This window comes from Numenius arquata, chromosome 5, assembly GCF_964106895.1.
Source record: "Numenius arquata chromosome 5, bNumArq3.hap1.1, whole genome shotgun sequence".
In the NCBI taxonomy this organism is placed as follows: Eukaryota; Metazoa; Chordata; class Aves; order Charadriiformes; family Scolopacidae; genus Numenius; species Numenius arquata.
The window spans coordinates 19,976,582-20,003,621 of record NC_133580.1 but is presented as its reverse complement, the minus strand read 5'-3'; the positions used below and the strand labels follow the sequence as shown (position 1 = coordinate 20,003,621).

The window sequence follows — 27,040 nt, the reverse complement described above, 5'->3', positions numbered from 1 at the left end:
ATTGACAAGAGACATGAGCCAGGTTTTGCCCACCAAGACAGTTTCTTGCAATTATTGTAAAGGGCAAAACAACCAAACCAGAATTGACCAGGTGACAAACCCAAGATCATTGAAGATTTGGGTGGGAACTTTCTTTGGAAAAGTAGATCAACGTGAAATGGACACCCGTCTTTGGGAAGAGTATTTAAAAATATGAAGTTGGGACACAACAACACGACAAGGCCATCAGGTTCAAGAAGAATAAAAGAATAAACGTGAGAAAATATAGCCTTCTAATAAAGAAACAAAAATGACCATTGGTACTAAAGGGAAAATAGAGGAATGTCACCAGTTAATTTTGTCACCAGTAAATAGTTTATTACTATTAAATTCATAGATACTAAAAGACTCAAGGAAGATGCTATGCTGTCCATGGTATTGTATGAGACCACACGAAGAACTACCCCTAATCAATGCAAACACCAAAAACTACAACCAAAGCGAATCTCTGAGCTCTGCCCAGGATGCCTAGACACCTATCAAACTAAAAACTGGACTTAATCTAAATAGGGGTTATACTCTGTGCCTCCTCCTCGCATCGAGGGATACTAGAAATGATACTTCGTCCTCTCGGTGGTCCCTTTGACTTCAGGGTTGCGTTTCACGATGAGGAGTGAGCAGCCAGGGAGGAGTGCAGCTGAGGATGTGAATGTCAACGAAAACCCATGGCGCAGTCAAAGGTACGTTTGCAGTGCAAATGTAAATGACCCGCCACTACACAGGATTAAGGGGACTTGGCACGATCCATCTGCGTGGCTACAGCCCAGCAAACAGAGCTGGGGATTAACCGCGCTCAGCAAACAGCCAGAGTAAAACAGAAAAGCAGAGTTCGGTGCCGTTCACTGAAATTTTACTTTGCCCCCCCCCAGTGTAACCAGTTCTAATTCACTTTTTCTCTGGCAGAGACAAGAGGAAAAATATACAAAGCTGCCCTTTGTCCCAGCTGTCAGGACTGCAAAACAAACAAGAGATTTGAATAAGTTTACTTAATTGTTAACAGCATTAAAGGCACATTAAGGGAATCATTCATAGAAGAGAATAATTTGTAGGAGATAATAAATCACATTTTCCTCTATTCTCCTCCTTGGGAAAAATCTATTAAGAGTTTATAATTAAAACTCCTGAACATAGTTCAACTAAATCTTTTCAATTGAAAAATGGCCCATTTTTAAAAATGTACTTTTTTCTTTTTTTCATAAAAACACTGTTTGCTCTCTTGATGAACGCCACTGAAAATTGTTAACTATCATTCTTCATCAAAACTGCTAACAAAACATTTCTTTACTCACTCAGCAACTTGAAGCCCTAAGATTTTGGCACCTAATTCCGTTTCTATTTGAAAATCCTGGCCAAACAAACAAAAAAAAATTAGTTTCTCTAATCCCTTTTAATAACAGTAATAGAGATTATGTAGGAAGATATAAAACATGTTCAGGCAAGCGTGTGATTCACCAAGTTGTCCCTCTCCCTCTGTACCCCACACTGATTAGCCCAAATAGTCCACAGTGACCAAGAGAGAGCATCCTTTCTGCTTGAGGCTTTGCTTGTGGGTTTTTCATTATTTCACACTTTGGGATCACTAGTTTGCATCAAAGGCACCGCAGTTCGATTCCATACATCCATACGTATTCGTAATGGAATAAGCTAAAAACAGACTATCACCACATTGGCTATGACTATACTGAATTTGCTGTCAAATCTCACATCTATAGGTTATAAGCAGATTCCTTGGAACAGTAAATTATTCATTTGCTAAGTTCTTACCATAATTTCAGTGAGAACAAAATGAAAAATGTTTACTTACTGATGTATATAGGTATCCTTCACTGTTCATTGCCAGATATAATTTTGTTTGAACCCCCTGAATCGCCACCACTCGTAAACCCACAGGTATGAGGTTAAACAAAGCTAGGAGAGAAAGGAGATGGAGAGCAAAATTAATCCTTTAGAGTATGCAAATTAGATAGAGAATTAAACCATAATTACCAGAACCAAATAAAAATATGCCCATTCGTGCATAGATTCTTTTCTGTGGGTGCAATACAGACCAATATCGCGTCCTTCTATAGCATTTCCAACAACAGCTCAGAAATTATCTACAGAGGGTATTGGGGTGAAGATGGTCAATTGGAGGTACTGAGAGCTAAAAGGACTTACCCGCTCCATGAGCAGAATCCAGGGTCTGCTGAGTTGAACTTATTTAATTTGGTTTTGGTTCTTTTCTTTTTTGACAGTAAGTGCAAATAAAAAAAAAAAAAGGTAATCCAAAACCAAACAAAAAGTTCTTCAAGATGATAAAAAACTTTTTTCCTTTTTTTTTGCAATTTCAGATCAAATTCAGTAAACATTTTTGACCAAAAGGAAGGAGCAAGATGAAATTCAGAAAAATAAAAAAACCCCTTCATTAACATCTCAAAATGTTTCCACTCAAAATTCATCGAGGTTTTTTTTTTTTCTCTCTTTTTGAGAGGAGAAGGGGTTTGAAAAAAACAGAGTTAAATAACTTCAAAGTGAAATGAAATGACAGCATATTCTTCAGATCAAGTCCTAAATCTGTGCTTTCGAAATTGAGTTGCTTCATTATGTTCTGCTTGCATTTACGCTTGTATACATGCTAATAGTGGCAGCATTTATAAGCAGAGAAACTTCTCTTCAAAAAATGAAGATTCTGGTTTATAAAGTGGCAAATTATAAAAAAGAAAGAAGACAACAAACAAGCAAAGCTCTGCCATAACTTAGATTTATGGATATGTTAAAATTGAAGGCAAGTAAGAACGAGTTGAATACAGTACCCTGTGTTCAATACGTAGGATTAAAAATAAAAGGGGAATTCAGAAAATTTTCAAGAACTGTTATCATAACCCAAAGCATCTCCTTTCGGGCTGTTGTTTAAATGCAGAGATAAGATGAAGTAATGCCAAACTGGCTCTTATTTCCAATGGTTTCTTATTTGGCTGGAAAACTCCAGTCTGCTTCAGGCTGGAGTTTGGTATTTATGGTCACCGCCTGAAGCTAATTTAAAACTGAATTATGAATTTGATAGATTTTTATTTTCTCCAAAAGTATAAGCTAAGAATTACGACCCATTATAACTTCCTTTTATTCAGCCTGGCAACCCCCAAATGGTCGTATTTAATTAAAAGGAAATTTGCAGCCTGACAGCATTTAATACAGATCCTAAATTCTGGGTGCGGAGTCGTCAAAAGCGTATCCCAAAAGGGGGCTGGCAGCCGACGGGTGCCCTGCTCCGAGGCTGGGGCACCTTTGAGCATGGAGTGGAGGTGGAAATATCCAGAACAAACAAAGGAATGTAGGGGATCGTAAAATCATACCTGTGTTTTTCTTTCCCTCTCACAGACACGAGGGTCCACGCAGCCCCACGCACACGCACACACACACACGCAAGCCCTTCCTCACACTCACCTTTTGCAAGCACAAAATCAACAGAAATGGCTTTCTCCTCCCTAAAACAAAACCCTCTAGTTCCGGGCAATTTTTGGCAAACAAAACTTAAGATTTTCAGTAAGGGCAGTGGATTTTCTCATTCGTTCTACCAAACGCTCGAATCTATTTGCGGGAGAAAATAGTCCCTGTCTGACTCAGTAAATATTCCCTTGGAGAGGCCTCTTTTTTGCAGTTCAACCCCCAAAAGCAGCATCTGATCTCCCTCCATGTAGGTGGAAGAGCGCGATTTAAAGCTCAGTATCCAGGCAGAACCTGGAGGGCTCTTTTGAAAGGTGCTTTCTTAATGGCGTATTTATGAGCAGGGCAAGCGGTTGGGTATTTTCAGTGCAAGGGCTGAAAAGTCTGGGCTCCGCCGTAAATAGTGCAAGGAACCCGTCAGTGGACGGGCTGAGGACAGAGAGTGGAGAAGATAAGAAGATACATCTCACAGCCCCAGAGACGGGTCTTTGGGAGCGATTCCTGGCTGGGCTGGGCTTGGCAAAGCCAGCAGAGACACCAGGCTGAGCGACTCCTGCCCGGCGAGGGCTCGGGCACCCACTGCCACGGGTGCTCAGCACTTTCCTCCGACAGCTAGACGTGTTTTCCTGCCATAAACGTCCACGCTCTATTTTGAGGCCAGACGAGGGCTGGGACACACTCAGAAGCTGGTTTATACATTGGTTGGATTAGCAGCTGTGATGGCACAGGCTCTTGGAAGTCACAAAAAGGCTGTGGGGGAGTGACGATGGCTCTGCCACCGATGACTCTGCCAAAGGGGACAGGGACCAGCTGGGAGAGGGGGGCACAGCCAGACACGCAGCCTGGCTTCCCCAGCTGCTGTCCCTAGGTGAGGGGACATTGGCACTGTCCCCTTTAGCAGCAGCCGTTGCTCCCACTGTCCTTGCACAGCAGCGAGTCCAAGTCCTGCATCTTTTGAGCAACCTGGTCTAGTGGGAGGTGTCCCCGCCCACGGCAGGGGGTTGGAACTAGATGGTCTTTCAGGTCCCTTCCAACCCGAACCATTCCCTGATCCTGTGAGTGAGTGCCCTTTCCATGACCAGCAAATGTGATGGGGCCAAGAGCAGAGCCAGGCAGCCCCCTTTTCTCCAAGCCCCCAGTGCCACAGACACCAGGTTTGAGATGCTATCGCATTTAGAATCATAGAATTGTCCAGGTTGGAAGGGACCTTTTAGATCATCGAATCCAACCATCAACCTAACTCGGACAAAATCCATCACTAAACCATGTCCCTCAGCACCACGTCTGTCTGGCTTTTAAATACCTCCAGGGATGGTGACTCCACCACTTCCCTGGGCAGCCTCTTCCAATGCTTGATAATCCTTTCAGTGTAAAAATTTTTCGTAATATCCAATCTAAACCTCCCCTGGTGCGACTTGAGGCTGTTTCCTCTTCTCCTAGGGGTTTGCCCTCACGTGGGCAGATGTGGCAGAAGGGGTGGCAAAAAAGCCACAGGAACATAAATTGTTTGCTACTACAATCAGTTTGTGTTAGCGTAAAATAACGCAAAGTGACTTGCATCCCAGCCTCTCCTTATTACATTTGTGCCTCTTAAAATAAGGATATAATATCCAGCATAATGAAAAACTCGGTGATGCCTAAGGGAGAGATCATCTTTGCTATGGCCCTTGTGCAGGACAAGCTGACAGAGAATCAGAGCTGCAAAGCAAGAGGCAGCGGGCCACCGTTGGATTTATGAACGTATACGTTACTGTGAGGTCTGTGCCACCCTTGGCTTGGCCACCTGGACCTGCAGGATATCGTTTCCTATATTTCCTTCCTTTTATCAGTCTTGAAATCTCTTTCTCTTGCCAAAATTGGGGAATAAATTCTACCTTGATTTACAACCTTGCCCTATCTAACACATTTAATGAGGCAAAACCTGTTTCTCAGCCAGGAAATCCTTTCCACGAGGAGCTTCCTCAAATTATATGGACTCTTGGTTAAAACCAGAGTCTGGTGGCTCCTCAGATCCATGTTTCCCTTCCTGCCTAAACCGTGCTCCAAAAATCTCAGCTTTCTTTTAAACTCCCTGCAATTGTGGATGCAACCTTTGTTGTGTGAAGCCTGTGTGCAGCAGGGGGTCTGAAGAGCTTGAAATAATTGCTCCCAAGTCAGGAGGCCAAGGGGATCTCCAGGCAAGCTTCCCACCCAGATGTAGGCAGCAAACGATGGGGAAGGTGGACTCCTGGGCCCAGGATGTTGTCAGGAGCACAAACCAGCAGCTGGTTATCAGGGGTAGCAATTTCTCCCCATCCCTACCATAAACAGGGAAGAAAAATTCTGAGATTTAAACAAGGCTGACCAAGGCTCCATCTGGAAACCAGGTAGATGGGTTTGCTCTAAAAAAAATGCAGTTTTAGAGTCCTAGCGCTGTGCAACCACTTTGCTGGCCATAGCTGACTTTGAGGATGCTCCCTTTATTGTTAAGGGGAGTTTTAATTATTGTCCTGCAAGGCAAAGCAAATAGTCTTAGAGCAAATATTCAGTAAAGGTGATGGAAAGGAACAGCAATGATATTCCTCAGGGGTGCAGGGGAGAAGAGAACGGACCCTCCTTCATTCAGAGGGGGCTACAAGCCCTGTGGCTTCCCTGCAGTGCGTTAACAAGGCTTAAATAAGAGATGTCCCTGCAGATATTGGAAGAAAGAATTTTAAAGGGCCTGATCCGCTTAATATTCATGCGGGCAAGGCTTTGGGAGAAGCCCCTTACGTGGACTCTGATACACAGCATCTATCAATCAAACTCTTACTAGCTCCTTTAAAAACACGGCAATTAAAATAAAATCAGGACTGCAGGAGACTCAGGTCTATAGACTCACCTTACGTAAAAGGGGAACGTATACAAAAGCACACTTTTTTTTTTAATGGTAAAACCCTCCTCTGAACACTTAGATACTGCAGCCCAGCTGCAACCATTTCTGGGATACTTCCATTATATTTAAGCATTCAGCGTTTTGGAAGGCTGGGATCCAGCAACAAAGGAGTTTTTATGATTTGCTTTGCAATCTGTCAGGTTATGGGAAATTGAAGAATTTAGTGAAAACAACGATATCTTAGAAACAGACACGTTTGTTTGAATGTCAAAAGGCAGATTCCCATAAATTTTATCTTCTTTTGAATCTCAGACTCGTTATTAGAGGAACTGCAATCAAAGTACCTGAATGAAATTATCACTTTAAAAAAAAGATGGAATTTCAGCTATTTGCTCTGGTACATTAAAAGTTTATAATAATATCATGCTTTGATGTAAATTTAAGGTTTGCCTATTTCTTCTTCTGTTTTAAGATAATTAACAGAATTACCCTGAAATCCTGAACGATCTGTACTGACTTTTTATATCATAAATATTAGGCCATTCACCTGAAAGAAAAGCAATGTTTAAGGTCTCTAAGGATCATTCTTAGAGCAGATTTTGTGGCTGCACTGAGGAGAACTCACTCGGGCGGCAGTGGCCACCCACCGCTGCACTGATCTGGTCCTTGTGCCACCTCCTCCGCGGGACGGGACCCAGAGCCAGACCTCGGGTGTCCCCACGGAGCCCACGCTTCTGCTTTACCCTAAGGCCAGCACCTTCAGAGGATGCTGAGGGGACCTCCTTCACCAGCGTAACCCATTCCCTCCTGTCACTCCCAAGTTAATACAGGGATGCGAAAAGTATTAAAGAACGTGCGGGAAAAGCGTGGGAGCAAGTGATGGGACGAATAAGACAGGATACTTCCTACTCTGCCATATTCAAGTGCCCCGTGGAATGAAACGATCTTTCACCTGCAAATGCTTTTCATATGAAAAGGATGGGACTTAAATCACTGCTTTTCAATAATTCAAATGAGAGGTCTGCCTGTTGATTTTCCAGTTTGTTCTCTCAGTGGCCTGAAATACCTCCTCAAGTTCCTTGCTCCTCCTGGTTCCTCTTTTCAGAAAAGAAACGTAGTTTAACCTAAACAGTACAACTATGTGAAACACTTAAGTGTTTTATTCACACACATCAAATCTGTGCTTTGGTCATCTTTCCCTGTTTTCCATTAATTCTCAAAGTTGTAAAAAAACCCAAAAAACCAAAACATTTAGAGCTTTTTCACAGAAAAGCTGAGGGAAAGAAATCTGGTTGAAAGCTGAAGGTATAATTAAGTGCAGAGGGGGTAAAAAAAAATAATAATAGGGAAATGTGAACTTTAAAATGATGATGAACTCTCATTGTGTGAAATAACACGGCTCTGTTTGAATGAGCCCCTGTTCAAGAGTGGAGATAGCGTTATTCTATTTCAGGCGCTCTGAGTGGGCGAGCAAATTTTCCCTGTCGAAAAAAAAATTCTAATAAAATCCAAAGGACAGCAATGAACTTCTCTAGATTACCATGGAGATAACATTTGCTTTGTTTGTCATATGTGTCATCATTACCTCCTCTGGCTCATTATTTCTATAAGTGATTTTTATTTGCATTTCTCTCAGACCCACTAAGTCTGGAAGGCTTCTGCGCCGTGAGCACAGCGTTCGTGCCGCTTCCACTCACTCAGTCATCCCAGGACAACAATTTTGAACGGATCTATACGGGAAGAATGAGACACCACAATTCACAAACACACCATTTATTCTCATGTCACTTACTATAACTACTGTCCTCCTCTTTTGTTCCATCAATTGTTCCATCTGCTTGCAACTGCAAGTGGTATCCTTGCCTGCTGTATAGCTTTGTTACTATACCTTTAAGCTGAGGCTCTGCAAAAAAACAATAGTGAGATTAATGTGGGAAATCCTGATGTGCCGTTCCAAGCAAGCAGGATGCTAAAAAACCAAATCTCCGGGTTTCTTCTCAAGGCTGAGATATGAAAAGAAGACCCCAAAACAAAAGCAGGGCAACCAGCTTTGCAACACTTTTCATTTAGGTGGAGATGAGATTTATGCCTCTGAAATCAATTACCGAAATGATTAAATGCCACTCTGGATTGTAATGTAGGTAGCACGGTACAATCTGCTTCCAGCGAGTCCAAATTCCAACAGTGTGCTGCTTGGCCTCGGCAGCTCAGCCCTATCTCATTTAAGATTAGAAATGAGCTGGCAAGGAGCGTATTCCGCCTTTTAAAAAGGTGTGAGTTCTTAAATGGAGAGGAAAAAGAGGACTACTATGATAGCGCTAATAAGAGCCATAGTGACAGTTGAGAGCCTAAATATATAGCAGCAAACGTTTAGCACAGGAACTGCTGCAGCTTTAATAAACAAACCCCCCCTTCCTCGCTGCTCCGAGGAGTACAGAGCATCCCAAGTGATAAACTACTCAAGGAACATATGGAAAATGGAGGGGGGAACCCTGAAATCCAGCAATGTGTGGAACTGCAAAATAAATATTACCATAAGGGTTGAGGTAATTACCTCATCAGCTCGAAGAAGAAAGATCAAAACAATGCAGAGTTTGGATAGATTTCTTTTTTTTTTTCATAACCATTCTCAGATTCACAGTTAGGAAGTGAGATTATCTCACACGGTTTCAGATCATTCTAGAGCAAACAGTAAACAGCAACAGGATCTGCTGTCAAGTCTGTCATTTAGGATATCTAGGTAATGCACCAGGAGTAATTGCAAAAAAAAAAAAAAGGTCTACTTCCCCTGAATCCCAATGACATCTGCATTGTAGTCGTTTCCCACAATTATGCCTGGCAGGAGGTGATGCATCTCCGCAGCTCGCTCCACAACAACTTACTTAATTCAGAGATAAACACACTGCGAAGATCCAACGTGTCGTTTCCAACAGCCGGTATCTGGGCAAGACTCCTTGTGTTTATCATCAACAGCATTAGGGAGCTCTGCTACTGTACTTCATTTTAGAAGGAGCTGAAGGCAAAGCTTACAGTAGTTTGCTTAAGTGTATTAGCTCCTATTAGCAACCCTTAGTAAGGGTACTGATGGATGCACTATTCATATCTACCAACTTTTCTGACAAGAAATTAATCCAACCCCCTCTTTTGCTTTTTAACCATAAAACATCCCAAAGCTGTTTGCCAGTGGGGAGCCAGGCACCCCTCCTGTGGCCGCTGAGGAAGGGAGATGGGTTAAGGGCCAACGGCATCAATGTTTCAGCACAGCAAAGCGATAGCAGCATCGCCAGAGGGTTTCGCTCCTCCCACGTACAAAAAAACCACCCCACTCAGATGAGGGACTGGGTCTTCATGCCTGATCTTTGGCATCTCCCACACCGAAAGCGTGGCATCTGCAGGGCAGCTGCATGTATGAGATTCCTAGAAAGGAACAGGGCGCCGAAGCAAAACTCTGGAAGGTGCCAGCGAAAGCAAAAAGCCTCATCTGCAATGGGCAATTAAAGCCCGGCACGGGCATTCTGCTCGGCAGGAAGACAAAAAGCAGATCTCTAGACTGCCAAGTTATTTAACAAACAACTGAAGGAGGTGTAGGTGTGGGAACTTCCCCTGCAAGCATCTCCCTCACAAATAAATCACGTGTGTTTGTGTATGTATAAGACAGGCTACTAAATTACCGGCACACGGGTGTGCAAGGGAGGCAGAAAGCAATGGTTTATCCAAATACACCAGACGAACAGGAAAGGGGAAGGGACTGGCATGGGGTGCCCATGTCTGTCAGATCACACAAGCCAGGAGGGACCTTCATTTCACCGGTCCTGAGGATCAGGTCCCCCCCCTTTCCCCATGCCTGACACGCATCCCAGTTTGCATTCAATTAAACAAACCAACCCCCCAAAGACATAACCCTTGCCAACCTGGTCGCCGCCTTCGCCTTTTCTTGGAGCCAAAGAGTTTGACCCTGGAAAACACATTCAACTTGTTCTTGTCGCAGCTTCCCTTGCTCTTGCTGGGGCTGTTGACACACTTGCAGGCGTTGGACTTCTCCCGCTCCCTGGCTTGTCTCTTCTGGCGGATCAGGGAGCTGGCGATGGCTGCGGCCATGGCCGCCACCGCCCCGGCACCACCGGCGGGTCAGGCACACGGGGTTTGCTCGCCGGCTGCGGGCGTCGCAGCCAGCATGCTGCTCGGCCCGTCCCCAATGCTGGGGACGATGCCGGGCGCCTTGGCCGATGCCACCCACTGCCAATTGGTTTGGGAGCCCAGGAGGTACCGGTGGGATGCTCGCACCAGAGCCCCGGGTCGGGATGCAACAGTTTCGCTCAAGCGTTTTTGTCCGCCGAGATCTTCCCCTTTGGATTTTCTGATGCTTTGTTATTCCTCCCAACTTGTGGCAAGGGAAAGTTTGCAGGCAGAGGCGAGCGTTTCTTCGGAGACAGAGCAGATCACTTGCGAGACATCCCTCCGAGCTTCTCCAGATGCACTATTCACACGCAGACATGGCACATCCACTTGGCGCAAGATCATCGCATCTCTCCTAGCCCCAGTTTCTCCAGCTAACTTTTCTCCCCACCCGTCCCCCTCCCCATTCAAATCCCAGCAAACACCTGTTAGACTCCAGCCAGGGGTCTGTCCTGTTGCAGGGGTTTATCCGGAGCCTTTTTCCTCTTCTCCCTTCAGATCCGAAGTGCGAGCGGTGATGGAAACACACCGGGAGGAGGTGCCGATGCCCGGAGCTTGGGCTCCCTGCTGCCGAAAGCCTCGGGAAGGCTCTTCCCCTTCAATCCTTACAGGTGCCGCTGCCAGCGCAGCCTTCCCTCCGCGGCCGCCTTGGGCTTGTGCATCGCCACCCTTGGTCGCCAGGCGATAAACAGCCCGGGCTCCCCCGACGCCTGGTCGCCGGCAGCTCCGCGCCGCGCTGCAGCAGCCGCCGTGCTCAGGCAGCCGATGGCACTGGCATCGTCCCCCCCCACCCCCCTCCCGCCCCCCCGCCCCTCCGAGCTGTGCGCTGGGTACAGAAATGATGAAGCGACGCAGCAAGCCCCTTATCACCACCCTCCCCTCCTCCTCCTCTTCCTCCTCCTCCTCCTCTCCCAGCGGGGAGACCTGCCCGGTGGCTGTTGCGGAGAGTTGCGGAGGAGCCCCCCCCGCCCCGCCCCGGGGTGCGGGCAGGCAGGCAGGCAGGAGGCAGGGGCTCAGGGCGGGCAGCGGGAGGTGGTGCACCCCAGACCCCCAATCCCCCTCGGTGGCCCCACGGGCTGTGGGTACCCGCTTTTGGCAGAGCCGCCTCCTGGGGAGGCGCAGACACCCAAACAGACGTGACCGCGATGAGCAAGTAGCTGGCAGCGGGGGTTCGGCAGCGGGGTGAGGACGCCTGGCCGGCGGCTGGAAGGGGGTTCGGGGAGACAGGCGGGGGGGGGGGGGCTGGCAGGGGAGCTCCCCCCTGCCTCTCCCTCATCCTTACAGGAAGGCCCCCGCTTCGCTTCACTGATTTATTGGAGGCTTTTTGCCTCTCTTGCCTTTCCTTTCCTTCCCGCCCCCCCCCCCCCCCCCCCGTACCTGCTCTCAGCACCACTTTTCTACCAGAGACTAGAAAATCCTGAGAGAGAGAGCAATTCCCTTGTCATTGCCATGTTCTCCCTCTTCCCTTTGTCCCCCACCCACGGTGCCTCTGTGTCCCCCGAGGCCAGGCTCTGGGTTTATCCTTCCCTGGCTAAGTGGGGGTACAGGGCAGGGAGAAGCAGTGATGCCACGGTGCTGGGAGCAGAGGCTGGTGTCAGAGCCTGGCACCGGACTGTGGGTAATGCCCTGCAGAGTGGATGCTAAACCCTGCACACATCCACACCCCAGGACACAGGCAGCAGAAGGTCCTGGGGGTCCCTTTCCAGCCCACCCCCTGCTCCTCAGCATGCTTTCAGCAGCTGGAGCCTAAAATAAAGCCAATTCAGGCTACAAACAAAACCGAGCTTTGCAACCCTGAAGGCAAAGAGGTATTGAAAGAATTTCTCGCCGGAGCAGAGGGGATCCACAGTCACTTGCAGGCGCTGAGACAGGGTGGGATGTCCCGGGAGCGGGGAGGGTGTGCAGGAGCTGGACTCACCAGGGACCGTGATGGCAACAGGCTTCAGTCACCCAAGCCCAGGACTTGGGTCCTGTGTGCCCTGGGCTGGCCCCAGGGTTCCCGTGGGGCTATCGAGACAGAAGCGATGCGGGTGGGTCGGTGTGATAGCACCACACTTCTGATGGGATTTCAGACCCATTCAGATTTCAGGATGCCTGCCCCCTCTTCCTCTCCTCCACACAGCCTCGGCAAAGCCACGCCAGCCTCCCCTCCCTCCCCAGGGTTGCACACTGGGGTCCCAGGCAAGCGCAGCGCAAACCATGGCACCTGGTATCTTCACTTCAAAAAGCTCAAGCTGTTTGCTGTACCTCTGCAAACATTCCAGTCCTTCCCTGCACTAGAAACAGCTCCCAACAGGTCCGCATCTCTCTCCTCCAAATGGGAACTCCTGCCCCAATAAAACATGTTGCACGGCCAGGCCTTAATAACAGAAATGCCCATACAGCGTAAGTTTTATGACAACGTCTGACAAAGTACAAGTGTGCCATCGCAGCCCAAGACCGCAACAGCTGACACGGTATATTGAATTTGGCAGCCCCACAAACCCATGCACAATACATCTTTTCGGCAAGAAGTCCGTATGTTTATATGCATAGGCTAATACACACTCACTCACCTTTGTTTATGAGGCAATTTATGGCATCCACACAGTCATATTAAATAAATAATAATTTCTTATTTGGGTTAAACAGTAGGGTAAAAATAACTGTAATTCACAAGTTCCACCACTACCCTCATCTGCCAGTCCACATAAGACATGTGAAATCCAACCCAAGAGACAGCCAGTTGGGTATTATTAGTAATAACTCATCCTACTCAACTCACCGGTAACGTACTATGAATTTTGTCGTCTTTCCACTTCCAATACAGTCACACAAGTGCGACTTGTTTTCCCTGAGACTCTCCCATTACTTCCCCAGTTTGGAAAGCAGCGTTTGATCTTCAGATCAAAGTGAAGCTGCCTCATTGTGATCTGTCCTACAGGTCAGATGACACTTCATTTTCACAATGACTAACCAGAACTCAGAATTCGGCTAACCTTGAAAAGCCTGGGGAAAAGCAGTATATAAAAGCAGTATTTAGGATATCTTTCTGCCAGCATTCCAGCTTGCATGCTTAAAATCCATAAAGAAAATTCATTTGCACAAATGTTCCTTGACAGATAACTAAAGAGAGGAATAAAAATAGCATATATGCATAATCAGATTTAAGTTTCAAAAAACAGTCCTCCAGTTTTTTTGCATGATCAGCCTCTCCATCTATCGGTACTCCTACAAACATGTCTTCATTTACTATAAATGGCACATGAAAATGAAGATCTTGTTGGGTAAATGCCTTTGGTACAAGACCGATCTTTGGACTACTTCAGTGGTACAGACATAAAAATCTCAAGAAACAGCTTTATTTTCTTTGAATAGCAAGAGCTCTTCACTCCCCACCATGCTATAAAGATAAAATAAAATAAAATAAAAAAAACCCCACATTCCAAGTGAGTTTTTGAATGTAGAAGGCAATCAGATACTCCTTGAACATACGTCCTCTTTCTTTTTGGGAAGAGAAAATGGGATTATTGTAATGGGGCAGACTTAAAGCTAAAGAGTAAATTGCCAGCCCCATTTCAATCAAGAATTAAGCACCTCTTCAGAAATCAGCACGGGACAGACCTGTAGAGTTACTGTCAAAGACAGGGCTATGAGCTACCTGGAGCTGGGATCTGACCCACCAGCAGTTCCACTGTTTTGAAGTAGACAAAGCCCTCAGCTGCTTTTGATTTATATTTTTTCATCCCAGTCATCTGTTGAATTTATTATTTCCACAGTTCTGATCATTAAAACATATTTGAACCTCCAGAAGTTGCCTGGATTGGGCAAAAGCAAATGGTACCGTGCCCCCCCAAACCAGGACTGGCTCTTTGACCACTGCAGGACATGGTTTTTGACCAACACAAAGTGGCTGCCAGGCTCCTGCAAGAAAAGTCTTCAAACCCCCATCACCAGCCCAAACTGCAAGCAACGGTGGCTGTTTCACCAAATCAGAAGAAAGCACAAAACTTCTGGGTTTTGCTCCATCCTCCTTGAACCATTTGCATTGTGGCGGGTCCCAGATCACTCCTGGAATGATTCCATGAGTTGGAATCTACCCTGAGCGCAAAAGATTTGTAGCTGGTCCTACATAAACAAGTAGATGCTGGGCAAAATGAACACTGCACAAAAAGCAAGACCAGAATAAAAATCACAAGCCAGCTCCAGACCTCACTGTCATGAAAGAAGCACATGAGCCCACGAGCCCAACATGTGACTTGTGGAGGGACCCAAGCTCCTCTGTAGAATCACAGAATGGCAGGGGTTGGAAGGGACCTCTGGAGATTGTCTAGTCCAACCCCCTGCCAGAGCAGGGTCACCCAGAGCAGGTTGCACAGGAACGTGTCCAGGCGGGTTTGGAGTATCTCCAGAGAAGGAGACTCCACACCCTCTGTGCGCAGCATGTTCCAGGCTCTGCCACCCTCAAAGTAAAGAAGTTCCTCCTCATGTTTAGATGGAACTTCCTATGTTCAAGTTCGTGTCCGTTTCCTTTTGTCCTATCACTGGGCACTGCTTAAAAGAGCCTGACACCATCCTCTTGACACCCGCCTTTTAAGATATTAATCAACATTGATGAGGTCCCCTCTCGGTCTTCCCTTCTCCAAGCTGAACAGCCCCAGGTCTCTCAGCCTTTCCTCATAAAAGAGGTGCTCCAGTCCCTTGATCATCTTCGCAACAAGTGTTAACAATTCTCATGACATGTTGCCATAAAGCAGGATCTTACTGCACCTTGGGTCAAAAGTTCCCATCCTCAGACTGAACAGCACAGTCAGTTATTTCCTCTTCCCCTATAAACAAGCACCAAAAGATTTATAGTAGGTCCTATATAAACAGGTAAAACTGGTTTAAAAAAAAACAAACAAAAAACCAAACAGGTAAAAAACCTGGGCAGAACAAATGCTGCATGAAAATTGAGACCAGAACAAAAATCACAAGCCAGATCCACACCTCACCCAGCCCAACGCAAGCCACCCCTCTACATTTACAAGACTGAAGCTGCTTTTGGTGTGACAATCAAATCTCAGGCTGGCATGGGATGCCAGGAGTCCCTCCCGAGGCTCTCCTGTTCTTGGTGGGGTAACACCAGTGGTGTTACAGAACAAGCAGGAAAAAAAAGAAAAAAAGCTTCAGTACTCGAATCTATGGACTATTTCCAATGCCTACACTCCCCAAAAGTAGAAAATTATTTTCGGAAAAGTGCCACCAGAATCCCTTCCCTCTCTTTGCAGGCTGAGATAAACAAGACTTCATCCAGTCGGGTATGACACAGCAGCACTGAGGCCCCCAGTGATTTTTCCCTCCTCTAAGTAAACAGAATTGCTATTCACCAGGAAGCAGAGCTGTTCAGACCCGAGCCCAGCATCCCTTCGCTCCTCCGTGAAACATCCCGTGGAAATGACTCAGCCTTTCCTCCGCAGCCAGCCCCGTGGCCGGACACGGGCGCTGCAGATCGGCCAGTCCCCGGGTGCCAGTTCACTGCCCCCTAAAGCCTACTTTTACCGTAGGGATGAGCCAAATGAAGAGTCAGCTCCAGGTTTATTTCCAAGTACAAGGTGGAAAAAAGTATCAGTGAAAGAACCGGGCCTTCAGGCAGCTCGAGGCCAAGAGCTCAAATTTTGAAGCTATCTTAGACCAACTGGGCTACCTAAAAATTAATCTTAATAGTCAAGACCAGCCTCAATAACCAGCTGCAGACCTTTATATGAGCTGTATTGCTGTAAACAGAGGTATTTTTATGCTGAGACTGTAAGGGCGTTTGTAAATAGTGGCATGGATGTTCCTGTGTGTGTCTGTGCCATGGTTCTTTGCCAAGGTGCACTGGGGAGCCCTGCTCAGTAACAGGAAAAAAAAAATCAAAATAAATTCCTTTGACACATCACCTGGACCCACTTTTATCAAAGAGCTCACTCGTTGTTAAGGGATTAGGTGGCTGGTTGATTTTTGTCTTCTCCAAGTAGAGAATCATGAATCCCAACACCAGGAGAGACTCCAGTACAACTGGTGCAGAGGACAGGATGTGCCGAAACTGGCCCCCATCCAGCAAAGCAGAGAAACACGTCTCCATCTTCAACATCTGAGTCATCTCACTAAGACTACTAAGATATTTAAGAAATAATTATGTGCCTGATGCGTTACAAAAGGTTCTCATATCCTAATCCTGTTCTCTTATCAGAGCTGTGCGAGTTTGCTACGATAATGTTCACTGACTCTGATGAAAATTTGGGTCTCTTTTTCATGTGAAATTCTCAGGATGGCCATGAGATCGCACATCAAGGACACCGGTTTCCTCTCAGGTTCCCCAAGAAAATACTAATGAGAGAAATTCCAGTTCTGCCCCTTCCCAGCTGTGAATCCCGACTCCTTTACAGCCCTGTCTCCAGTCAAAAATGGATTTGATCTGACCTGGTGGTGCAGGCATTTTTGGAAAAGGAGGGCATTGTTTGAAAGTAGAAAAATGGAAATATTTTTGCCTAGGTTAATCCATATTCAGTCAACCCAAAATGTCAACCACAAAAGATCGTCTATCCGGTGCATAAAAGATCAGTGCCAATCAGCTGGGAAAGGTCACAGAACAAACAGAAGAGATCAGCTCCCACAGCTCTGCGGGCTCCCAAATTGGGAACACGTTATTCCGGTGTCTCCGGGGGCCCAACCTGAGCCAGGAACTTGCAGCAGTGACCGACCGACTTCTCTCTGCCCACCTCAAAGCCAGAGCGAAAAATACTCCGGAGCCTCCCCCATCAGTATGCACAGAAGTATCTGTTCATTCACCTCTCAGCGTGACGACTCTCAGAAACACCAGTGTAAATGACAGCATATCATCCCCGAAATATTTACATCTCAGCATGGGACACACGAGAAGTGTGGGCTATATGCCACTGTCAAACATAACATAAGGCCACTTCACACATGACAACACACATAAATAGTCCTTCACAGACCCAAAGCAAGTTGCCTAGAGATTGTCACACAACTCAAAGGGATCTTTCTCCACCTTTTCAGAGATCTTGATGGTTCATTCTCTGTCAAGAGCTTGACGAAAACAGGCTCAGTGGATCTCCACTGAGTTGGAGCCTCTGAGAGTTCTCCTCCTCCCACCTGCACCCAAACATTCCTACTAGCTTCTCACAGCCATGGCCCTTGCTTTGCTCCGAAGCGGAGTTCTGCCCCGTCCCTTGACTTCATGTAACTACACAGCCCAATTCACTGCAATCATGTGATGAATGCCAAGCTCGCTGCTTCCCGTCGCTCTGTTAATGATGTAAGACCTATCTGTTTTCTAATAATGAAACCAAATTCCCCGGGCTGGGATCAGAAGAGCCTCGCCGAGGTTTTCTGTGACTTATATGACTGCTGAGATCATGGCACCGAGATCACACAGGACAAATGAGAACATGAACAGAGCCGGCCACGAATGAAAGAGGCTTTGAGGAAGAAGCACTATGTCTTGGATGGAGGCAGAGCTCTCCAGGAGCTGGAGCTGGTCCCTGCACTGCTGCTTCTGCACATGTGCAAGGGGGGACCTTGCTCCACTCATGGTCATGGAACTGGAACCAGTTTACCTGGGCAAAAATGCTGGTCTCGGTTTCAGTAACCAGAAGGAAGGTATATCCTTGAGTATTAGGAAAAGGGCCATGAGCCTGAACTTCTGCCTTCTGTCTCAGTTCACCAGGTAATAACCATGATATTACTAGTGACGTAACAAGACGTATCTGACCTAAGTTCAGTGATGTAACAGTGAGGTCCATCTATGCTCATCTGACCAAATATCTGGGCTGTGCAACCAAGAAAGGAGAGAGAAAGGCACCTCCAGATGGCAATTTGTTCCCATCCGAAAAAGCAGCATTATTTTCACGGCTGCACGAAGGAAAACACTACCTCTGCCTTACTACAGTATCAATGCGGGGTGTTTCCAGCTGCAATCTACGTAACGCCATCTTTATAATAAATAATATTTACCACCATCAAAACTAAGTAATCACTTAATAGAAGTCCAGGTAGCTCAGTGTCTTGCTTCTGGCACTGCTCATTAATAAATGTGAACTTAAAAGCAGCCCGCGTAGTCGCACAGTCGCACTTCCCACACGCACACATACCCTCCAGCAAGTGGCCTCACGGCAACTCCAGGCTTAGCGGGAGCTGCTGCTGGCAAGCACAGAGCAAAGGTGACGTCGATAAATCCCACAGGGATTTTGAGGTGAAAAATACAACGTATCATAAGAAAACAGAGAAAAATTCATCACCATATGTTAGATGCACTCCTTTTGCGAGCAATGCTTAGAATTAACATCAGCTGCTAATGAAAGAGGAACAAGAACCAGCAGCCGGCATTCGCTGTATTGGATTTAAATAGGCCTGGAGACCAGAAAAATTGTGTATGAAAATTCTACATAAGCAAATTAGAAGAAATTCAGAGAAGTCAATTCAGAGAAGGAGGCTAATAGCAGAACATCTGCTGCTGCTCCCAATATTCGCGTGAGGCGGCTGGGTGCATTTCTGGGGACGCAGGCGTCATCAGCAAGCACAGAAAGGTTTTGTTGCTATGCAGAGAAACAATGCTCCGAAATCAGAGAACCAGATACAAACCTGCCCCAGCTGAGCACTGCTATTCCTCGCTTAAGTCCAGCTGAACTACAAGAGGCACCCATTTGCTCGTACAGAGACGGGATAACTGTGCAACTTGTAGTTGCATTTCTACCTGAAACCACCAGAAAACTAGTATATTAAGCTGCAGAAGCAAATACAAATATAATACCGTGATTTTAATTAAATTCCCAGTCCATATGTATGGCTTTTGCGACTCCCCAGTCATACTGCTAAATCATGCTGAGCTAAACTCACAGCAGAGACACCATATTTAGCAGATGATGATACATCATCAGGATTTCTGTCCTCTCCCTTCAGCCCTCTTCCCTCTGTTTATCATTCTCATTTTCCATCTCTTCCTGCCAGGATCTTCTTTACTCGTTTCATTAAAAATTACAACATGCTTCTAATGAGCAGTAGCCACAAAAACCATCAGAATCTTGATGTCCTTATCCTTCAGTTGAGGTCAACTTAATCTTGTTTACAAAGAAATAAAGTTAGTTTAGCTTCATCTACAGTAAAACATTCCAAGGCCTGGGAGCCTTTTCTGGGAAAGAAAGAGCAGAATTAGATCCTAAGGCACAGAACTAAGCCTGCTGGTTTGTAAGAAGTTCTCTTGGCTGATAAGGGAGACCTTATCAATGCTTATAAATATCTGAAGGGTGGGTTGAAGAAGGAGGGAGCCAGACTCTTTTCAGTAGTTGCCAGTGAGAGGACGAGGGGCAACGGGCACAAGCTGGAACATAGGAGGTTCCACTCAAAGATGAGAAGAAACTTCTTTCCGGTGAGGGTGCCAGAGCCCTGGAACAGGCTGCCCAGGGAGGCTGTGGAGTCCCCTTCTTTGGAGATTTTCAAGACCCGCCTGGATGCAGTCCTGAGTAACATGCTCTGACATGCTCTGGGCAATCCTGCTTCGGCAGGGGAGTTGGACTAGAGGATCTTTATGGTCCCTTCCAACTCTAAAAATTCAGTGAAATTCAGTGAGATCTTCCAATGGTATCACATTTGACCAATTTCACTCCGCCCATTCCATGTAAACGCAAGGAATGAAGATCTCCTTGCATTTTCTTGTATCCTATACGGGGCAGTTATGAGAGGGTGAAGAGTCTAATTGTATAACGGCACCTACACATACAGCTGCACGGGTAAAACATGTAACCACACTGAATTCATCAAATTCTGCAGCACGTTGTGAGGGATTCCCAGGCAGTTCCCCTCATATGACTGGAGCAAGAGATCCTGCTCCCAGAGGTTGCTGGTATCTGTATTTCCTCTGGACTGGAACTGGGATTGGATGGCTCAAACCTCTGCAAATTTGGGTTCTACATTCATAATACGGACACTTAAACAGAGGCATATTTTTTTCTACCTTTCTTCTTCCTGACTTGCAAATATGAGCAAACCTAAGATCATAGAATCATCTAGGTTGGAAAAGACCCTTGGGATCATCGAGTCCAACCATCTACCCTACTTACAAAGTTCTTCCCTACACCATATCCCCCAACACCACATCTAAGCAACTCTTAAACTCATCCAAGGATGGTGACTCAACCACCTCCCTGGGCAGCCTGTTCCAGTGTCTGATCACTCTTACTGTGAAGAATTGCTTCCTAATGTCCAGTCTAAACCTACCCTGTTGCAGCTTGAATCCATTCCCTCTTGTTCTATCGCTATTTGCTTGTGAGAAGAGACCAGCACCAACCTCTCTACAATGGCCTTTCAAGTAGTTATAGAGAGTGAGGAGGTCACCCCTCAGCCTCCTCTTCCTCAAACTAAACAGTCCCAGATCCCTCAATCATTCTTCGTACGATTTATTCTCCAGGCCCTTCACCAGCTGAGGTGATGTTTCAACAATGCTGAGATGTACAAACACCAAGCAATCAGAGCAGAGCTGTTAATGCTGGGAGAACCTTCCACCTCCCCCAGTCCTTCTTATTTTTTGCAGCTCTGAATGTATATGAAATGTCTTACTCAGTGACTATATTTTTAAACCATTATTGCCATAAATTTTAGTCTACTTAAAAAGTTCTGATGTAAAGTCTTTTCAGGAGGCTTTTGGCAAAATATAGAGTTTCCTGTACAGGAAGCACGCTGTAGAACAGCAATTTGTAAACAGTTACAAACAAAACAAACAGGACGGATTTCCAGTACTTTCAGTCAAAAAACCAAACGTATAAAATTACTGCTAAAACCAGAAACAAGAGGGACACCTAGGGTTAGTTCTTGTAACTGCCCCAGCAAGGTCATTCACTTTCTTTTCCAGTTTTGTTTCGGTCACTGGCGATATTTAATTACAACCAACGCTCGGGGTGCCTCTGGCTGTTAATTAACAGCAAATTTGGAAGCGCAGGATTGGGGCAAGCAGGGGGAGACGCTGTGATATTGCGTTTAACGCTGTGCTGTTATATTTACGGAGCTCGGTGGAACCTCCCTCCCTCTTGGTGGGACCCCAGGACCGTGTCCCCCAAGGGGCGGCAGGCGCTGTCCGCGGTGCTGATCCGCACCCCGCCCCGCTCCGTCCACGCACAGCCAGCTCCGTCAACGCGTCCCCGGGCCTCGACACCAGGTTTACAACCAAAGGTCCATCATCAAACACCAGTCTTTCTTTCACATATTGAGGCTGGGCAACGTGCTCCCCAAAAGCTAATCCACAGCAAAGTCTTCTGACGGTTTCAGACCGGCTTCATCTTTACCGCTATCATGCTATAAAAACTTGGCGCTTTTGCAAAAGAGCAAGGCATTTGGTAGTTAATAGTCTGGATTACATATTAAGTGATCATATTTCATAAATGCTTTTTTAATCTGCAAAACAATTGCACTTCACATTCTACGCTTTACTATACTTAGATTTACTACATTAATTTCGAAGAGAAAAAAAAACATGGATGCCGCGTGCAATGTCATAAAAGTTGTTTACTAATCGTGTTGAGTTATTTCTAATAAAGAACGATATGTGACCCAGACAGTTAATATCTAACTCTCACAGTTAATATCTAACTCTCTGTACACACTGCCGATCAAATTATTGTTTGATATTGGGGCATTTTCCAAGAGTCCTTGGATTTGTTTTTCTCTTCTAGCCGTAGGGCGTTGGTTCTTACAGTAATCTGATCGTTTCACGTACCAAATGCAGAGAACATACTTTTTCATTATTAAAGAAAAATAAATCGCACCATCACAAGCCTTCAGCTAAAACATTTGCAAAAGAATAGAGAAATGCTAATGGTTTTGTATTTAAAATGTTTTCAAATTATTAACAACAACATTGTCTTCAGTTAATGTTAGGCACAGTACCCTCACGAAAGGCAATTAGAACAGAACTAGAATCATTGTTCTTTTTTTCTTTAAAGCAAGCTTTATACCTGACAAAAAGCTTGGGTACAAAATTAACTAAATATGTGGAACAGATGTTCAAAAGGCCATAAAATGAACCTGTACGGCATTTGAAATACACAGTCAACCAGGACAAATTTGCCAGTTCAGCAGCATATTCAGTATATTTACAGTTCCAATCACTAGGACTTAACAATAACACTTCCCTTTTCCTTCCTAAATAGTGCATTTTTAGAGTTATCAAAGAAAATTTATGAAGTCAAAGAACAACCACATTCTTAATATTAATAAATATTAAGCTTTAATTTCTTTATATAGTTTATCATCTCTACAGAGGATCAGTTGCCAGGAAATACCTTCTCATTTTTTCCTGTAAAAATATTGCTTAAATACATCTTACCTGAATAAGACTTTCTTAACCCCAAAGCCATGCTGCCTTACAAGCTGCTCCTATCCAGACAATTGCAGTGTACATTTGGAGCAGACACACAGGGAGCAGATCAGAGAAAGTTTAAGGCATATTTAAAGTATTCTCTAAGGTACTGGCCAGAAACATCAAGCCCATACTCGCGGTATAGAGAGATCATTAATGGGCATTAGTGACAGACCATTATGACTTTCAGAGATCATTAAATATTCATAATGTAGCTGTATTGTTCTGGCAACATCTGACCATTTCTTGGACATAAACGTACATTTCTCCTACATGATTTACCTAAACTTATTATTTTTGAGTGTCAAATTTTATTTTCTGCCTCCTAGAATTACAAAGAATGCCTGTAATGGGATACTGTAGTGCATTACGCCAGTCACAGGAGCCTGGTGCTTGGTTTAGTTGATACCCTTTATTCTAAGGCATTTTGCAGTATGAATAGCTCAACAACATTCATGAGGTAGAATATGTACCATACTTTCTTTCTTCTTTAAATAAGCTGCATTATTGATGTACCATAAATGTTACAAGTATAAAAAGCACTTAGAAGAATTACATTTGCTAACAATTCTGAAATAATTACCTTTTGAAATGTTTAAGATTTACCTCTGCATTCCAGAGAAGCTCATTGTTTGATATTTGGATTTAGTGAAAAATTTTGAAAGTACTCTTGTTGGGGTCAACCAAACCAGCTACTCCTAACGCAATTTTGACAAGTGAAGGAAACACTGAGATTTGGTTTTGAAGATGGATGGTACTGTCAATATTGTGGTCCAAAATGTGGCTACGGTTACACTGCGATTGTGTTAATCAAGGGCTGGATTTGAATCTTCTGTTGCTGAACTTGACTGAGACCTTGTTTAACTCATCCTTCCTCAGCACAGCAAGTTAAGCCCACGCTCACGTATTATGCAAGTAATGAGATTTAGGCAATTTACAAGCGGAGTCAGATTTCAAAGTCAAATACTGTCTCTAAGCGCAATATGGTCATTGTGGAATCATATAATTACGAGTAGTAGAGAAAAGCTATTTTAGAAGGCTCTGCCTCTTCACCAGGAGTCACCACTCCCTCCAAGACACGATTACAAGCCACGTGTGCGTGCGCTTGGTTAATTTTGCGGTGCAACGGACCCACAATGAGCACATACCCATTTGCACACCAGGAAGAAAATCACCAAACCCCAGCTGAGGAGCAGTAACTTCTTAATTCCTCTAACACAATCACTTGCAAATGCATGAGACGTACTGAGGATCCGACCCTTAAAGTCATAGACAATAAACGTCTTCCAGATGCCGGGCTTCAGGCACTAAAATGAGACCTAACAACCCAAGTCACTGAAGCGTTTTAACATGTTTTAGCATTTATGTTTTGCTAAATCTAGACCTGAAAGGTAAAGCACACCAATTTACTACCGATAAACAATTTTCCCAATATAATATTTCAGTGTTTACTAGTACACACTAACACTTAGGTACTTGGAATTCACAATAAGAAGGATACAGGAACAAATCATACTGTGAAGTGCACAATTTTAGAACGTTCCCTGTTTATTGTGTCATGGTTGCTTGTAATCAAGCTGTGAATATTGCTGATATCCAAATACACTGAGCTACTTAAAACATCCTTAAATATTTCTGGCAGAACCAAACAGTACCACACCAAGAAAACTGCAGTGGGGCAAAAGATGAAGTTAATTCTGAGACCTACCCACTTGGAAATGGCACCATTTTCACAAAAAGAAGTCAAAAACCCATGTAGAAGAAGAATGTACTCAAGCCCATCTCTAATTGCCTGCTGAATTCTGTTGATATCCAACAACTGACCTTGAGTCGATAGGTTTTGTCACCCATGTCAATTATTGACAGGCAGTCAAAAGCCAGCAGTGGCATTGCTTACTGCCTTGCAATTATAAACAAGGTTAATCTGCTTTTAAATGTAGTTCTTCTTCCAGAAGCCCCAGTGCATTTAACTCCTTTCTTTTCGCAAAGCCTACATGAATTTGTAATGACAGCTCCCTAAAATTTACAGGTTTCTTATTAAAATTCCAGTGTTCTGTGCTCTTCAGCTACCTCAAGAACAGTTTGAGCGATTCAGAATAATTCTGATGGTTTTACAATAAAATTGGAGTTGCATATCGAAAACACAACCTGCGTCCAGCTAATACTTACTACCATCTAGTTATTAATTCCATAATAACTTGTTCTATTTTTTTTATTAATAAAAGAAAAACCGTTGCTCGTGTCTAATCTCTGCTTTGTTTTAATCACTTTATGTCTATTATGTGCCCTCGGCACACGACTGGAACCACCTGGTGTAAAGGAACACGTAAAGGATCTCCTCTGAGATCCCTGCATTTAGACCAGTGAAGACCTTACCTCTACTGGAGTTACCAGTTACCTCTGTGGGGCGTCAGTTTAAAAAAGCAACTTTATAGCGCGGTGTAGGACCTGTGGCAAAAGCACTAATGGTAGAATTTGTAATAAAAGAGCCATTTTATATTTTTTTTTCCATATGTATCAATAAAAATCAAGTTGCTGTTTACTAGGAAGTGCTCGCTGGAGATTGCCACATTATAAAAACTGCAGATGACTGATGAGTAAAAAACTAAGGGAAAGGAGAAAAGGTGGTTTGGAGAGGGCATTTACGTTCCTAACCATTCAAAGAGGAAAACTCAAATTAGTCCTCCAAAAGAGACAGTAGTCAGTCAAGCCCGGCCCTTTTAAGACACAATTTGATCAGTTTACCCACGGTATTATGTGCCCCACCTATTTGCTTTCCAAGTGACCAGAAGAGATGGCTTGGGAGGTGCCAGTAGGATTTGTGGCCCCGGGTTACCTTGCTGGCTGGAATGGGGATGGTGCAACAAGGACTGTACCAAGCACCCAGAAACCACAGCCGACCTTCTGCGCATGTTCCCCACGGCAGACGCGATTCCTCTAGTTTGCATCTAAGCAATGATTCATAGAATCATAGAATAGAATCATAGAATCATCCAGGTTGGAAGAGACCCTTGGGATCATCGAGTCCAACCATCTACCCTACACTACAAAGTTCTCCCCTATATCATATCCCCCAACACCACATCTAAACGTCTCTTAAACACATCCAGGGATGGTGACTCAACCACCTCCCTGGGCAGCCTATTCCAACGCCCGACCACTCTTTCTGTGAAAAATTCTTTCCTAATGTTCAGTCTAAACCTACCCTGCTGGAGCTTGAAGCCATTCCCTCTTGTTCTGTCATTAATTACCCGTGCGAAGAGACCAGCACCAACCTCTCTACAGTGTCCTTTCAAGTAGTTGTAGAGAGTGAGGAGGTCACCCCTCAGCCTCCTCTTCCTCATACTAAACAGTCCCAGCTCCTTCAACCGCTCTTCATATGATTTGTCTTCCAGGCCCTTCACCAGCTTCATTGCCCCCCTCTGCACTCGCTCCAGCACCTCGATATCTCTCTTGTATTGAGGTGCCCAAAACTGGACACAATACTCGAAATAAGGGCCCAAAGAAGCCACATCCAAAGAAGTTAGCGTGGGGACAAGAGAAACGACACACATTGTTGATCTGCTGTGGCAGAAAAAGAGCCTCTTTCCATCACTGCAACATGGGATCAGTTTGATAATCTTCATACTACCAGGCATTCCTATTTCAATTAATCCTACATTGCAGTTTTGAACTGACCTCATCCAGAAAAAAAAAAAAAACCAACAATCAGGCTTGACCTTTTTCCCTGGAATCCAAGACGAAAATCCCCAACTGGCAGGAGGAGGCTGAGAGCTGAGGCTCCAGTTCTGCTGCTGCTGCTGTTATGACCAAAGAATCCCAAACCCAACACGAGCAAGGACAGAACTGCTCATGTTCCGCAGTCCCGCAGCAGCATCACGCAACGCTGAACAGCAGCTGCAACACAGACCTTCCAGGGAAATGCCGATGACGAGCACAAGAAGGTTCCTGCCTCCTTGGAGAAGGAGGAATAAGGAGAGGAGAGCGCTCTGACCTGCCCCCCAGCCAGACAAAACCCTGTTTGGGGTTCTAGAGCCTGTCGCTCTGCATGGACTATTTTCCTATTAGTGATCATTATGTTTGCATCGTGTCATTCAGCTGTTTAAATTTTAGCCCCTAAACAAAGTGACTCAATTAATTCTATTTTATATGTATTTCTGATTAGCAAAAATATC

General features: G+C 45.0%; 1 protein-coding gene across 2 annotated transcripts in view; it reads right to left on the bottom strand.

The window, feature by feature from the left end:
* Nucleotides 1-27,040, bottom strand: part of FGF13 (fibroblast growth factor 13) — a 273,767-nt gene that overhangs the window by 55,984 nt on the left and 190,743 nt on the right. The window contains exons 1-3 of one of the 2 annotated variants that reach the window (XM_074147189.1): nt 10,228-10,414; nt 8,109-8,219; nt 1,844-1,947 (exon numbers count right to left, since the gene is read on the bottom strand). In XM_074147189.1, coding sequence (XP_074003290.1) covers nt 1,844-1,947; nt 8,109-8,219; nt 10,228-10,414 — 402 coding nt within the window. Of the gene's footprint in view, nt 1-1,843; nt 1,948-8,108; nt 8,220-10,227; nt 10,415-27,040 lie in introns of those variants that run through there. The other variant, XM_074147188.1, reaches the window with a different exon arrangement.